Source organism: Vombatus ursinus, unplaced genomic scaffold (assembly GCF_900497805.2).
Source record: "Vombatus ursinus unplaced genomic scaffold, bare-nosed wombat genome assembly UNPS02011916.1, whole genome shotgun sequence".
In the NCBI taxonomy this organism is placed as follows: Eukaryota; Metazoa; Chordata; class Mammalia; order Diprotodontia; family Vombatidae; genus Vombatus; species Vombatus ursinus.
In genome coordinates this window covers 1,218,829-1,235,579 of record NW_020951694.1, presented here as the reverse complement: position 1 = coordinate 1,235,579, position 16,751 = coordinate 1,218,829, and the positions used below count along the sequence as shown (strand labels likewise).

Here is a 16,751-nt window from a genome sequence, read left to right as displayed (position 1 = left end):
TTGTACCTTGGTCAGAGGACTAATTTCTCTCTTACAGTTTGGGTTCTGTGTAATGGAAAGTGCTCTGGATTTAGAGTTGGAAGACCTGGGTTCACATCCTGTCTCTGTCATTTATTCCCTGTGTGACTCTAGAAAGTCACTGTCCTTTCTGGTTTCATTTATAAAATTAAGGGATTGGACTAGATGGTCTATAAGGTCCCTTCTAACTCTAAGATCCTCACTTCAGGCAGCATGGTTTCTGCTTCTGGTTCTTAGAACCTTCAGGAATCTGTATGTCCTCCCTCCTCCCTCCAAAGCACCCAATTCTCCTCCAACCCTCATTCTCTTCAAGTACTACTCTGGTCCCTAAACCTCCCCTCCCACCCCTACCCTATCAAACAGAGGCTGTCACTTTACCTTTTTAATATCCATTACCAACAATTCATTTCAATAATAATAAAAATATCTTTTTAAAAATCCACAGGGATTTTAGCAGGGAAGAGAATAATCTTCATCTTCTACCCCTCAATTTTGGAACCCACCCTACCTCCCCACAAGTCTCCTTAGCTTCCCCGCACCCCACCCAAGTCTCTCTGCTTTTCAGGTCCAGTACCCCTGCGTGAGAAGTAGGTCTTCCAGGGCCCCATCCAGGCATTTAGGATTTTCCAAACACATTGCCTCCACAAGGAAGGCAAAGTAGGATAGAAGATTGAGGGACCCAGGACTGGAACTGAGTGGTAGGAGCAAGGGGGAGGGGCAGGGGGAACAATTAAAGTTAGTGGGGTAACTGAGGACCAGAACTGAGCAGTAGAGGTATGGAGGGAAAGGGGTCATGGAGAGGGGGAAAAGCCAAAGGAGATCAAGTGTGGTAGAAGAAATATTGGGAGTGCTTTGGGGGTAACTGATAAGGAGACAGGAGCAAATTAAATTCATAAAAGCCTGGAGATGGGAGGGTCTGAGTTATAAGAAGTTAGGGTTAGGAGGAGCACTGCTGTGAGGAATTGGGGGAGGGAAAGACAAAGTTGTAGGGCCTGATAAAAGGGAGGAACAGTGTTATTTGGGGGAGGAGCAAGAAGAAGGATGGACAGAGCTTTGCCTGGAGTCTAGGAAAGCAGTTTTGGGGTTGAGGAGCATCACTGCACTTGGAAGAGTCCAAAGTAGGTAAGGAAGGGGGCAGCCTTGAGGTGTGCCAAGGGGAGAGTGCGGATCTTCAGGGAGACTCCTGGCCGTAGGAGCAGTAGCCCTGACACCTGGCAGAGCCTGAGTTGTGGGCCTGGGGAGCTGGCTGCTGTGGCTGAGAACTCTTCCAGGCAGCGCAGAGCCAAGGAACCATCCACAAGCAAGTCCAGCTTCAGGTATACAGCCTTCCCCTCATCAAAGTGTACCTAGGAGGGGATATAAGAGGGCAAAAGAGTGCAGGTGGAATCTAGACCTTCAGCTACCCATTAGCCCTACCCCGACCCCAGCATTCTAGCAACTTGGGCACTATGTATTTCCCAAGCCTCCACTCTTCTTCTTTCTTTGGCTTCTTCCTTCCCTCCCCTGCCCATCCTTTCCACCTTAAGTTTTGGTTCCCGTCAGGGATCTCACCTGACAGTACAGGTAGTAGAGGCCAGCCCTGGTAACTGTAAATTCTGCATTCTTGGCATCATAGCTCAGTGGATTGGTGCTGTTGATCTTGGCCTCCTCCCAGCCACTCACTGTCCCATCCATACCTGGACAAAGATACAAACTTGATGGGTTGGGGGAGGAGAGAGAGGATCCTTTCATAGGCCTCTCCATCTTTCTCTTATACTCCCAATTATAATTGATAAGCTTCAGTCCATGATATACAGAGACTTATGCAAAAAGAAACAGAAGATTCCACACAAAAATCTTCACTCTTAGAATCTCAAGAACATTCCTGTTCTTTGTAGAACTTTATATTTGGGAAGTTAAAAAGTGGGAAAAAATGACAAACACCACTGTAACAGCAAGGACAAAATGGTACAATTTTAATGCAAGATGAATATGTAGCAACAGAAAAAAAATTACCAAAAATGAGGCTAATCAGGGAAGGTTTCTTGGAGGAGGTGAATTTTAAACTGGGTTTTGAAGGAAGGGAATGACAGAAAAAAGGAGGAATTGGGGTGATGAGCCATTTGATGGTACTATCTTGAAGGCTGGATTGAACACAAAGGACAGTTTTCAGAGGTATTTATTGATTACTTACTATGTATTTCACAATGTGATATGGGTAATACAAATGAAAGAAATTGAAAAGTGCCCTTGTATACAAAAATATAGCAGCTTTTTTCACAGCAGCCCCAAACTGGAAACCAAGGGGGTGCCCACTTATTAGTGAATGAATGGCTAAACAAATTATGGGCATTAAAATGTGATGGAATATCATTGTGCTGTAAGAAATGACAAAACAAACCATTTCAGAGGAAACTGAGTCCTCTATGTACTGATGAAAATGAAGAGAGAACTCAAAGAACAATTTATACAAGGACAATAACATTATAAAGAAAATGAGCCAGTTTTGATCATGTTGAGTTTGATATAACTATGAGATAAGTGGTTTGAAATGTCCACCAGGCAGTTGGTGATATGGAACTGGAGCTCAGGAGAGAGACTAAGGCTGGATATATAGATCTACATAGAATCATCTGCATAGAGATAATAACTGAACCCATGGGAACTTACAAAATCCTCAAGTGACATAGTATGGAGAGAATAAAAGGTCCCAGGACAGAGTTTTGGGGAACATATACAGTTAGTTGGTTTGATTTGGATGAAGATCCTGCAAAGGAGTCTGGGGAATGAATAGGCAGGTAGGAGAACCAAGAAAGCACAATGTAATGAAAACCCAGGGAGGACAGAGTACCTAGGAGGAGAAGGTAAGCAAGTGTCAAATGCTACAGAGAGGTCAAGAAGGATGAGGATTGAGAAAAGGCCATTGGATTTGGCAAGTAAGGGATCATTTGTAACTTTTGAGAAACAGCACTTTCAGTGAAATGATGATGTCAGAAGCTAGATCGAGGAAGGCTTATAAGAAAATGAAAAGATAAAAATGGAAGCACAGAGTACAAAGTTTTTTCAATGAGTATAGCTGAAAATGGAAGGAGAGATAAAACAACTAGCAGGGATGGTAGGATCAATCAAGGTTTTTGTTTTTTTTTTTTAAGGATGAGATAGAGACATAGGCATGTTTGTGGGCAAAAGGGAAGGAATCTACTGATTCCTTCTACTGATCTACTGATAGAGATTAAAGATTAGAGAGAAAGTAGAGGTGATAGTAGGGGCCATCTGCTGGAGAAGACAGGAGGGGTTATTATCAAGGGTGCATGTTGACAGATTGGAATTGGCTAAGAGAAAGGACATCTCTTCCTCAGAGATTTGAGTGAGGGAAGAGACCGAGGAGGAATGACGTCATAGCGATGTGAAATGAAATGAGGAAAAGTGGGAACTGTCACGGAAAAGCCTCAGTTTTCTTAATGAAGTATGAGTTGAGGTTCTCAGCTGAAAGTAAGGTAGAAAAGTATGCTGTGGGAAGCTCAAGGAGAGCCTTCTTCAAACGAGAAGGTTTGGAACAGCCACTGTTGGGAGTGGGATAGAGAACTGATTAGGGAGAAATAGGATTACTTTGCTACAGTGAGGTACCAGTTGGGGTCAGATAACAAATTTGTGGTAGACTCAATCAGTGTAGTTTCATGACTTTTTCAATAATACATGATTAAAAACAAAGGAAGCAAATGTCAGAAATAATCAAGGGTTGGGGTTTGGCAAGACATGATAGGCAGTAGGACAAGGGGGCAAGGGATTAGAGAAAAGAGGATAGTGTAGGGTTGAACTGGTTCACCAAGGGGTTGAAATTGGGAACATTGTAGCCAATGTAGGGATAATGGCCTGGGAGAATAATGAAGGGTGGAGGTCCTGATAAGGGATAAAGAATAGGATTAGTAGTCATAAAACATAAGAAAAGATAGAATGATTGGAAAAAACAAAAGGTGTTCATGAACATGGAAGTGGAACATTTGTGGGTAATACAAGATCAAGGGTATATAGGGTAAATGAGGTGGAGTGGAGGAGTAGGTCATGGGAACTGAGTAGAATGAGGAAGTAGGAAGTAGTAGAATATGGAACTCTATCTACTACACCACCTGGGCAGTTGTTGAAGTGAGCAGTGGATAGAGTCATGGACCTGGAGTCAAGAAGACCTGAGTTCAGTTTACTCTCAGATACTTACTAGTGTGTGATCCTGGCCTCAGTTTTCTCATCTGTAAAATGAGGATGATAATAATAATAGCACCTACCTCCCAAGATTGTTATATGGATAAAATAAGATAATATTTATAAAGCAATGTGACTGGGAAGTTAGGTTATTTGAGACAAAATCAACATTTATGTTGAAGGCCTCTAGTGTAAGGATCCAGAAGATTTGGGATTTGAGTTGGGCTTTGAAGGACGAATGAGAAGAAGGAAAAGGGAAGGAAGGCAACCTAGGTAGGAGAAAAGCATGAGAAAAAGCTTAAAGTTGGGATGAGAATGGCATGTCAAAGGGCAGCCTAAAAGGTCTACCAAGCTGGAACAGTGGGCTCATGAGAAACCACTATGGATTCATGAGTGACATAATGGTAATTATATATAAATAAAGTAATTCTCATTGTTGTGTGTGTTTTCAAGAAGCAGATCATTTCACCAAAGCAAAATGGCAAGAATGTCTTTGTCCAGTACTCAATACAGCAGTCTTTATTAAATAATTTGTGCAAAGGCTAGGGCACAATGGAAAGAGCCATAGACGAAGTCAGGAGAAATGATTTCAAATTTCAATGGAGTTTTCCCCTCTACTTAATGAACATGAGCAAACCACTTAACCCCCTGAACCTTAGGTTCCTCATTTATAAACTGTAGTGCTTGCCTCACAAGGTTTTTGTGAGAGTCAAATGAGGTTAAATATACAAAGTGCTTTGCAAATCTTAAGGTGCTATATGTTTGTTATTAGTTGTTCATTCATTTTCAGTCACATCCAACTCTTCCTGACCTCATTTGGGGTTTTCTTGGCAAAGATATTAGAATGGTTTGCCCTTTTCTTCTTCAGCTCATTTTACAGATGAAGAAAATGAGATAAACAGGGTTGAATGACTTGCCTGGGGTCACACAACTAATAAGTGTCCAAGTCCAGATTTGAACTCAGAAAGATGTGTTTTTGTGACTCCAGGCCCAAGACTCTATCTGCTTCCCAGCTAGCTGCCCCACTGTATGTCATTGGCCACCCTCTCCAGTACCCTCGCCATTTCCTTCTCTCATGCCCCTCAACACCATGGACCTGGAGGAAGAGTTGATCTTCTCCTTGCTCCTCATTGCTACTTCCAGATCATTCTCTTGCCACCATCATTCAGCAACTTCTTCTTCACTGAAGTTCATGCCTTTCAATTCTATCACCTGAAATAATTCCTTGTTCCAATTATTGGTAGTCTATCTCCAAATCATTCTTTCTTTCTCAGGAAGTTCGGTACCTGGTCCACAGTCTTCCTTCCCACCTAAAACCTGGCCCTCAAACTTTGGGACTTCAGTGGTGTTCCCTTTAACATCTTGGTATCCTATTTCATCAACTTGGTTAGCTCCCATTACCTACCTTCACCTTAGCCACCCACAGAGATGGCTATATGTTAGATCCCTCTTTGACCTTGAACTTTGAAATTTTTTTCTCTAATCATAAGCTCCTATTCTTCCATCTTAGCCCCTACTCCACTTCTTTTAAATCTATTCTTTGTACTTACTATGACCTCTATTCCCTTCACTCCATCCTGTTCTTCCAGTCTCTCACCCCTGCTCTGGCTTCATTTTCCTCTTTTTTCAGATGTGATTATGTGGTTGACCAACTTAAGTATGCATTATTATCCACTCTGGAATCCCTTGCCACCTCAGCCAGTTCAGACCTTACCAAACCCCACTCTTGGGGTTTTACCAATCATTTTCTCTACTTGAGTGTTGCTGAATACTGCTAGAGGAAGTCACAAAACAGTGCCAATTGGGCCCAATACAAATTCATGTTATTTCATCTCAACTGTACTCTCATTGCTTCATGGCAATTTTTATTCTTCCCCAGTTGACTCTCTGTCACACTTCCCAAAGGGGTTATTCCAAACCTTCTCTCCTCAAGCCCCCTTCATCTTTCTCAGCAAAGAACTTCCCATCCTACTTTACTGGAAAAAACAATATCATCTGCCATGAGCTCTCTCCTCTCACTAACTTTACATTTCAGGGAACTACCTTTGAAGGAAACTCTCCAAAGTCTCTCTCCTGGAGCACCATCCTTAGACTCATGGCTGGGCTGGAGCTCTGGGAGCTCTGGCAGGAAGTGCTGAGATTACCCCACAGGTGGCAGGGGTATGTGCTCTGCCCTCTTTTCGACCTGCTACCTGCTTCTTTGGCCTGTCTCTCCCGGGATATCTGCAGGACTCCAGTGGGGGGAGGGGTGTTGGGGAGGCTTCTCTGTGTATTCCTGGGTTGGACCAGGGAGTCTAGGTTGATAGTTGCCAATGATCTCCCAATTGCAAAATTTGATGGCTTTATCCTGCTTAACCTCTCTGTAGTTTTTAATATAGTTGCTACCCCACTCTTCCTATATACTCACTCCTCCCTAGGCTTCTGTGAAATTATTCTCTCCTAGTTTTCTTCCTACCTGTTGGATCACCAGATCATCCCCATCTCCCACTCACTAACACTTAGCACCTCTCCACTTTCTGGCCTAGGGCTTCTTCTCTGTATAAACTCTCTTGGTGATCTCATCAGATTCCATAACTTCAATTATCATCTCCATATAAATGACTCTCAAATCTATATCGCTAGCCCTAATAACATTCCTGAACTCCATTCTTGTATTGACAGTTGTCTACTGAACATATTCACTTGGATGACTTGTTATCTATCTATATGCTCAGCACTTGCTAGGGCTACAAAATAAGAATAAGACAGTCCCTACCTTCTAGGAACTTATAAACTAATTGAGGAGATAAGGCTATCACCATTCCCCTCCCTCATAAAAATGAAGATGATATATAATTAAGTGCTAAATGTTGTGGTATAGATTATAAATGTCTACAAGAAGAGATCAAAGTGGGCTGAAATAAACAAGAAAGGTTTCATGGAAGAGGTGGAATTTGAGTTAGACTTTGAATAATAGGTGAGAATTGGCTAAACAAGAGTGTATGAGATGTACTTGTGGCCTGATTAGAGGGAAGGATTTTTATTGGGAAATAAGGTTAGAAACACAGGCAAAGGGGTTGCCTGTGTTCCCCACTTATTTCAGTGGGGAATAAGGGGGCACCAAAAATCCTGAGGAAAGATGGGACATAATTAAAGTGGGATGAAAGAGGACAGCTCAGAATAACCTCTTTATTGTATAATAAATTAGAGTTTGGGACCTATATTGGAGGTGGGACAGTAGAGAGGAAAGGACATAAATAAAAGAAAACTCAACAGGTGACTCACTAGATATAGAGAGATGAGAAGTCTTGAAAAGTGAAATTCCTTTCTCTGACCACATTTCTTCTGTTCCCATATTACTCTTAAACAAGTTTTTTGTCTTTGTTTTGACTTCCATTCTCTCACTGGCTCCTTATTTTCCCAGTCTATCATCCTATTCTGGCTTTACTTGCCTCCCTACCTAGACGGTACCCACTGTACAAGCTACAAACTTCAAAGAATATCTTTTGACTTCATATGCCCTCTCCCCTTCTCTCCACCTCAAAACCTCTTTCTACTTTGTCATCTCTCCCTTTATGTCAATGATGCAAAAGTATCCTTTCATTTTGTCAAAGTTAACTTTCACCTATGTTCTTGTATCCTCCTGTCCTCTCCTGCTTCCTCTGGGACCTATTATTCCTTCTGTTGTGTATTTCAGTCTTTCTCTTGACTAGTTCCTTCCATTCTGCCTACAAACATTCTCAAGTCTCCCTTATTGTTAGATTTTCCTTGACTTTGTTATCCCTTCAAAATATGGTCTTATACTCCCTCCTTTCACTATCAAACTTCTAGAAAGTGTAGTCTGCATTCAGTGCCTTAATTTCCTCACTACCCTTTTACTTTTTTAAAAACCCTTTACAATTTGGCATTCACCACCCACTGCTCCACTCAAAATGTTCTCTCCAAGTGACTTCTCTAGTGACCTTCTAATTACCAAGTCCAATGGCCTTTTTTCAGTCTTTGTTTATAGCACTTGACATTATCTCCCTCTTGAAGTTGTCTCCTTTCTTGGTTTCTAAGACATTTCTACCATAGTTCTTATCTTACTTTCAGTGAGCTCTGATTTCTGTTTCTTTCAATTTCCTTTAATGATTTCTCCTACAAGTAGATATTCCCTCAGGTTTTGTCCTTGACTTTTTTCTTTTCTCCTTCTGTCCTTCTGAAATCTCATTCATTCTTTTTTCCTCCAATAATTTTATTTTCAGTTCCAAATTCTCTCCCTTACTCCTTCCCTCTCCAACCCATAGAGAAAGCAAGAAAAACAAGACCCCTTACAAATATGTATAGTCATGTAAAACAAATTATCACATTAGCTAAAAACAGAGAAAATAGGCTTCAGTTTGCACTATGAATCCATCAGCTCTTTATCTGGATGGAAGTGGATAGCATGTTTGACCTTGAGTCTTCTGGAATTGTGGTTTAGTCATTGTGTTGTTTATGCTTAGTCTCTTCCCACCCCACCCCCATCAGAGTTACAGTCTTCAAAGTTGATTATCTTTACAATATTGTTGTTACAGTGTTCTGGTTCTGCTCACTTCACTTTGTACCAGTTCATAAAGTCTTTCCAGGTTTTTCTGAAAGCATCCCTTTCACCATTTCTTACAGCACAATAATCTCATTCATTCTTATAGCTTTGTGTAAATGATTTACAAATCTATGTCTCTAGCCCAACCTCATTTCTAAACTCCAGAACTGAATTTCCAACTATCTGCTGAATATCTCTGCCTAGATATCTAGCCAGTACCTCAAAATCAGTGTGTCCCAGTATGATCTGATCTCCCACAAACCAGCTCCTTCTGACTTCTCTATTAGCACCACTATTCTCCTAGTCACTAGTCAAAACCTTGGAGGTACCTTCTTCCTACAGCCAATCGGTTTCTAAGTCTTAAAAATAAAGGAGATATGGACACGCAAAAGGATGCCCCACTCCCTTTTGGGAATTCAGTATCTACAACCCTTTATCAATTTTTGACCCATCACTCCCTCCCCCACTCCCTCCCCCATTTGTCCATCCTGTCCATTTCTATGGCCACTACTCTACTGTAAACTATATAGCCTGGCATTCAAGGCCTTCCACCAAGGAGTAGAGATTAAGAGGTTGGGGGAATTGGGCAGAAAGCCAAAAGCTGAAGGAGATTGATCCTGTATAACTTCAAGAAACAGCACAGAAAGTGGAGTCCATCACTTACCAGCCTGAGCTCCATCCAGCCCTGCTTTTGCACGAACTACAAAACACAGGTATATTGTTACTTAAGGAGGAGAGTTCTTGATTCTGTTTCCCCAACACTACTACCAACTCAGGCATGCCCTTCCCACTGTTCCTATCTCACCTTCATAGTGGGCTGCATTCACTTTTCGAGTCCGAGCTTTATGACCCTTCACAGCTAAAAATAAAGAAAAGACAGATGAGCAAAGGCATTCTTTCTGGGTACCCACAGGTCTGATTTCCCCAGACTCTACTATCTTTCTGGAGTTTAGACCTTCACCCCAGGCCCAGCCAGTTCTTATCCTATTCACCAGCCCCTACTCCCTTCTCAGGATACACTGTTCCTCTATCTTTCCTACCACCTCCATATCTCGTTTGTGGTTGAACTCTGGTAAAAGTAAGGTTGGAATGGTGGGACACTTACCACGGGGAAAGCGTACTCTTCTCTTCAGGGTAGGAGCTAGATTCTGGCTTTGGGAAATCATTTGCTGGGGAAAGTAAGTGCAGATTTGAACCAGAACCTTGGCCTATATAGCCCCAACCCAATATCAAACTAAAGAGATACACAGATTAAGAAAAAATGACAGTAGGACAGAAACTTACAAAGTTTGTGGCTGAGTGTAGAGATAATTAGAGATAAAGTCAGGGGCAAACATAGCAACAGAATTTCAAAGCTGTTGGAGAAAGAGAGACATCTAATCCAACCGGCTCATTTTACAGATGAGCACACTGAGGCTAAGAATGGGAAAATGACTTCTCAAAGGTCATTCAGAAAGTGAGCCTGGACTTAGCACCATATTTTCCCTAGGATATTTCAACTTTAGGAAAGACTTAGTATTTCACCACATTTTTTTAAAATGTGGCTTGGGGTAAAGAGTAGACTGGGTCTGTTCCCAGGCTTTACTCCCTTTCCAGGACCCATAAGCCTCTTAGGAATCCAGGATTGTTCTGCCCTTAAACCAGATTCAAGGCTGCAGAGACACTCAGAATGAGTCACAGAGAGACAGGAAAAGAAATAGAACAAATAATGACAGACGGGGAGATACATCTCACACAAATAAACATACTCACCATCACTGCCTCAGCCTCCTTCTCCACCATCTCTTGCTGGGCTGGGTCCTATAGAGGGGAACAGGGGAGGACATTACATAGGAAACAAACCCTCTCCCTCCTCCACCTGATGCCTCACCCCTTGGCTCCTCACTTCCTTCTGACTAAGTTCGGTGCCTCATTTTCCTCCTGTGTCTCTTCAACCAGTTCTTCTGGCTAGTATTCTCACTCTGGCCCTTGCAAGTAGTCCTCTATTTCCAGGGCAAAAGGGATCTCACCTGGGAGAATGGGGATGCCTGGGTCCCCAAGCTGATAACCACTAGCAGGAGGCCGAAACAGGCAAGAGAGAGGCCCAGGGCCAGGACCAGGGTGGGTAGCAGGGCGGTGCCCAGCTCCCCTCTTCTCCCTTTCCGCCTCTGGCTCCTACGGGTGGCCATGGGGGTGGGGGGGGGCTGTGCTTCACAGCGCCCCCCCCCATCAGGACCGGAGGGAATGGGGGAGGGGAAAGTGGGAGGGAGCAGGCTGGAAAGAGGGAGGGGCAAGGGAAACGGGAGGGAGGAGGGGGATGAGGGACAGGAAGCGGACATGTGTTAAAAACGCAGAAAGCTTGTTAGAGAATGTTTGTTTTTATATGAAATGGAACTAAGTACGTTTGTCTTTTTTTTTTTAGATCCCTGATTAAAGAATGTATAAAACAATGATGAATATAAAACAAAGAATACTGTTTATGTTGGTGTGAAAGCTCTAGAGAGCATAAATCTGATTAGAGTATGTACAAAACTGAGATTAATTTGTTTGTTAAACAGAAATGAGTGTATGACAAATAGACATGAGAGGGTAAGTTTGGGAAGGAGGGTGATTAGTTTATGACATTGCGATTCCCCTGGAACTCTCCCTCTGTGCAATTACTAATTTAAGGCAATAGGGCTAACTATTATGCAACTGTGTGTTTCCTCTTATTTTTATATTTTCCCAGAACTAATTATTTTGCCTGGAATAACTCCATTATTACTTAGATTAATGTATGTTTAAATTCCTGTATATCTTACATTCCAATTCAGCAAATAAAGTTTGTGATTAGGGCAATTCAATTCAATTCAGCAAATATTATTAAGTTCCTATAGGCACTGAATTAGGTGCCAGGGTTATAAAAGACGGGAAAAAATAACTCCATAATATCCCTAACCTCAAATAATGGCAAGAGATTCTACTTATACAAAAATGAGTATGGTGCAAATGAGAATGTCTAAGGTGGAAAGAAGGAATGCACCCAAAGTGCTTTACGAGAAAGCAGAGATCACTTTCAGTTGGGGGGAGGGGTGTCAGCATCATCATCATAGCTTGCATTCATGAAGCACTTTAAAGTTTGCTAAGCACTTTTCATGGGTTAGTTAACTTATTTGATCCTTACAACAACTCTGGGAGGTCAGTGCTATTATTCTCTCCATTTTATTTTATAGATAAGGAAACTGAGGCAGAGCTTTTCCTGATTAGATCCATCATTCTATCCAACCCTCTCCTAAGCTTCCAGAAGAATATGCCAAGTGTAGGAAAAGGCTGTGTATTTGAATGCACAAGAGGTGAAAAGGACAAGACGAAAATTGAGCAATAGCTAGTAAGCTGTTATCGCTAGAAGAGGGACAGAATTAAAGGGCATAGTATGAAATAAAGTAAGAAAGATAGGTTGGATCCAGATTATAGAGGGCTTTTAAGTGTCAAAGTATTTCCTTGTGATCTTGGGCAAGTAATTTTCTTTTCTTTTTTTTTCCAATAAGAATAAAATTCAATTAAAAATCAGTGAAGATTAACACAGTGCATCCTTTCCAACGCAATAACTGGAAGGTGGCAAAAATGGAACTTCCATCACTGGGCTGCAGATGTCCAGTTCAACCCTACTCTGTAGGAGTGCCAACCCTCCCACACCTCTCTGACCCCCAAACCCCTCCTTTACCCATTTTACTCTGGCAACTATTTTGTCTTCTTGCTCTCTGGAGGCTCTGGCTACAGAGTGAAAGGACTGCAATCCTCCTCTAGGAGCACAGAGTAGGCACTTATGGAGAGATGTCCCCTGATAATAATCAGAAGGGCATCACCAACCCCACATTTCAGTTGCTTGGGCCAGATCCCTTCCCCCACTGTGGACACTGGGATTCACAGGGGCCTGGTAGCTGCTCCATGAGACACTCCAATGCTATTCTTCCCTGCTTTAATCCCAGGCCCTCCTTTCCCACCCCAAGGTAAAGGTAGTTCCTGGGGCCAGGTCAGGGCCAGTGCCAGGCATAGAATGGGTACCAGATAGCCTAGGCCCTAACAGCGCCCACTCAGAGATGGAGCAACCCCATACCCATGTGCCATTCCTTATCCTGGGTTCCTACTACATCTCAGTGGGAAAGTTTAAAGATTGGGAGTAGAGAGGGAAACAGCACCTGCTGCCCTATTTCTCTATTTGCATTGTACAGTGGAAAGATTGCTGGATTTGGAGTCCGAAAAACTCAATTCAAATGCTGACTCTCCCACTTCCTACTGGTGTGACCTTAGGTAGTCAATCAATCCCTCTGGGCCTTAGTTTCCTTGACTATAAAATGGTGGGATTGAAAAAGATGATCTTCAAGTTCCCTTTCAGATTTAAATCTATGGTATAATCCTATATCCAGTGGATACAGTAGAGGAATTATTTACATTATTTTAGGATTATGCTTTGTTTTATTTTAAAATAGTAATAAGTTCTTCACCTTATTTATTTATTTTTGGCCAGGCAATGGAGTTAAGTGACTTGCCCAGAGTCACACAGCTAGTGAGTGTCTGAGGCCGGATTTGAACTCAGGTCCTTCTGACTCCAGGGCAGGTGCTAGGTGCACCACCTAGCTGCCCCCTTCATCTTATTTAAATAGATGTAATGGCAATCTGGCACATGTACAGACATCAAAGAATCATGAATGAGCTTCATGGTTGGCTTCCCACATGGTTGGGAAGAGCCTTTTTTCATTGGCTAGGGAGCTACCTTACAAATGACCCAAGTCTGCATGGGCCAGGACTTTGACTGAATTCCTATCTGAGGGAGAAAGGCTGAGGTGTTGTAGTGCTTACGTGAGATAATAGATGGAGAGCACTTTGCAAACCTTAAAATGATGTGTAGGGGGCAGCTAGGTGGCTCAGAGGACAGAGCACTGGCCCTGGAGTCAGGAGCACCTGAGTTCAAATATGACCTCAGACACATAACACTCACTAGCTGTGTGACCCTGGGCAAGTCACTTAACCCCAACTGCCTCTCACACACGCACACACACAAAACAAAAACAAAACCAAAAAACAAACTGATATGTGCATGCTTGTTCTTAGTCTTCATTGTTATTTCTGCATTCCAGTCACCAGGTCTTTAGTCAGGTGATAACCTCATTCCCTGAGACTACTTCTGCCCTCCTGTTGAGCCTGAGTAAGGTTATAGAGCAATATAAGAGTGTGCCGGGAAATATTTAACAGAAGTCAGGAGGATGTATGCCCTTACAGTTTTAAATTTATTGAGCATTATTAACACTTTCTTAAGTCTAGAAAATCCATAAAACAATAGATCAAACCCAGATTTGTACAGATTCCTGCAGTGTGAATGCTCACACAGACCTGAACATAGTGGGACTAATGCCATTGTAAGAACTAAACTAAATTGTGGGAAATGTTTGTACATTTGTTCTTGCTGTATCTTTGAAGTAAATACTGCTTTGTAAAAGCTATCTGATGTTGTGGTTAAATGGAGCTGGGGAGCTAGTCATTGGCTCCTTAAAAATGGGGAGAACACAGCCAATGAAGGCTCAAGCTGATGGCAGAGAAAAAAGACTCCCAAATTGTGAGATTACTGGAGAATGTTGAAGGAGTGGAAAGATGCGATAAGCCTAACCTTGAGAAAACAGGACCAAAGTCAACCATGTTACAGAAAATGAGTTGCTGAAATTTGTGCAAATTATTTTATGAAAAATTGGAGTAGCATGGCATTTTTTATACAAAAAGAGGGGGGTGTTGTTAAAGTTTGGAAACCACTGCCTTAAGATAACCTTAAAGCTATCTTTGATTCCCCCTTCTCTTTAACCATTCATATCCAGACAATGACCAAACTTGATTGATTCTACCTCTGAAATCTCTTGAACCCATCTCCTCTCCATTTCCACTGCCAACACCTTAATATAGCACCCCACCCCACTGTATACTTACTTATAATAGCCTCCTAAGAGTTTTTCTTTCATCTACTGTCTGCCCCCTCCAATCTATCCATCATACAGCTGCCACAAAAAAACTTTATGCATAGATTCAGTTGAGTTCCTCTGCTCAGAAATCTTTAGTGACTTCCTGTTTCCTCTTGAGTTAAATTCATATTCTTTTGCCTAACATTCAAGATTTCTGTGACCTGGCACAATCTTACCTTTCCGCTTTAACAGATATTACTCTCCTTTTCAAACTCTATTCTCCAACCAAACTGGACTATTCTCTGTCCCGTATTGTAATTGAAATGTCCTTCCCTTCTTGTTTTCACCTATTGAATACATCTTTTAGAGCCCAGCTTAATGAGGAGAATTTATTATTGAAATAGAAATGGAAAGAAATGACCATGTCATCTTAGAGTTTATGATAGATAAGGAGGGGAAAGGTGGGCTTTGTTTGATATGCATTATAAAATTAAGGAGTGTGGTGCTCCCTTCTTTTTCTTTTTTGGTCTTAAAAAAATATTTTAGTTGTATGGGATGGCTCTCAGGGAAGGATACTGGTGATAACTAGGTGATAAAAAAATGTCAATAAAAATATTTAAAAAATTTTTTTAAAGAAACTGTAGTGACTTCTTATGTCCCAGATCTATATAAAAAGTCAGCCACAAGCCCACAAGCAAAAGGAAAGGGGGCCACCAGCAAATCGATGCCAGATCAAGCAAATAAGCCAATAGAAATGGGCCAGGTACCCTTCAGGGCTCTGTGTCCAGTGGATATAAGAGCAGAGGGGTTTTCTGAGAAAGTCTCAGGGTTAGGGGCCAGAAAGCCCCAGGGGCATCAGAAACCCATTGTGAGTGCATTTCCCTGGAGTCCCAGGGAGTAGACAATGATTACTACAACAAGACAGAGTGCAGTCTGGGAAAGTATAAGTACCTCCAAGGGGCTCCAAGGTCCCTAGTACTTTGTCTTGAGATGCCATAAAACAATGATGTCAAACTCAGATAGAAACAGATCCCTGGTGTCTGCGTACTGACTTAGAAAATCATAAATTAATATTAACTACATTGTATTAGATTTTTATTTATTTTGTTGAACATTTCCCAATTTTAATCTGGTACCTGCTTCTGCCCACCAGCAGCAAATTTAACAGCTCTGCTGTTGAGGACCTTGAGGAGCCAGTGCTGTGAACCTAAAAGATCCAACAAGGCCCAGACTCGGGGGGTAGAGGTCAGCACAGGAACCCAGATAGCACCAGATGAGACTAAAGCCAGGCCCAAAAGCATAATGGTGGGCAGAGCCTGGCTCTGGCACAAGGCCCCAGCTGGAGCTGGTGAGATGAATAAGCCAAAGAAAGACACCAACCAGTATAAGAAGTTATTATAGGTGTAGAGATCCCAAAAATATAGCCTAGAAGGAGAAAAAAACTTTGTAGCAACTGCAAGCAGAGACTCAAAAGTTGGAAATTCCTTGAGGACTCCATGAATACCTAGATGACATGAAGCAAAAGATAAAAAATGAAATGAAAGCTCTAAGGAAAGAATTGGAAAGACAATAAATAGCTTGGAATAGGAAATGGTAAATACCTTACTCAAGTATTAATTAGACTTTCAGAAAACTAGATAAACCAAATAAATCAATGGCTTCATGAGCCAGCAAGAACAGAAACAGAACAAAATCAAAAAGGTGGGAAAAAAATGAAGAAAATGTAAGATATATACTATTTTAAAAACTGATCTAGAAAACAGGTTAAGGAGAGACAAATTAAGAATCACTGGTCTTCCTAAAAACCATGATAGTAGACCTGAGTTCAAATTTGACCTCAGACATTTGACACTAGCTGTGTGACCCTGAGCAAGTCATTTAACCCCAACTGCCTCACCAAAAAGCAAAAAAAAAAAGGGGGAAAAACCATGATAGTAGAAAGAAAACAAAACAAATCTGGGCCCTATGTCAAGAAATCATAAATGAAAACTGCCCAAGTATATTAGAACCAGAAGGCAAAGTGAAGATAGAAAAACCCACTAATCATCTCCTGAAAGAAAGCTCAAGAAGAAAAGTCCCCAAAATATCATAGCCTAAATCCAGAGCTT

At 41.8% G+C, this 16,751-nt stretch overlaps 1 protein-coding gene across 1 annotated transcript; it reads right to left on the bottom strand.

The window, feature by feature from the left end:
- Positions 1-385: 385 nt before the first annotated feature.
- TNFSF12 (TNF superfamily member 12) lies at positions 386-10,973 on the bottom strand. The gene is made up of 7 exons (XM_027857097.1): positions 10,747-10,973; positions 10,490-10,537; positions 9,843-9,906; positions 9,543-9,596; positions 9,402-9,437; positions 1,570-1,694; positions 386-1,364 (listed from the first exon to the last, which is right to left on the bottom strand). Exons 1-7 carry the CDS (start codon positions 10,903-10,905, stop codon positions 1,113-1,115), a joined length of 738 nt encoding a protein of 245 aa, XP_027712898.1. The 5' UTR covers positions 10,906-10,973; the 3' UTR covers positions 386-1,112.
- Positions 10,974-16,751: the final 5,778 nt, after the last annotated feature.

What these genes read in the sequence shown, in the direction of transcription:
- TNFSF12 (XM_027857097.1), bottom strand. Translation starts at nt 10,905, where the DNA reads ATGGCCACCCGTAGGAGCCAGAGGCGGAAAGGGAGAAGAGGGGAGCTG. An exon ending in AGGAGGCTGAGGCAGTGATG is followed by an intron (nt 9,907 to 10,489) that starts GTGAGTATGTTT and finishes TACTTTCCCCAG; the next exon opens with CAAATGATTTCCCAAAGCCA. An exon ending in GAATGCAGCCCACTATGAAG is followed by an intron (nt 9,438 to 9,542) that starts GTGAGATAGGAA and finishes TGTGTTTTGTAG; the next exon opens with TTCGTGCAAAAGCAGGGCTG.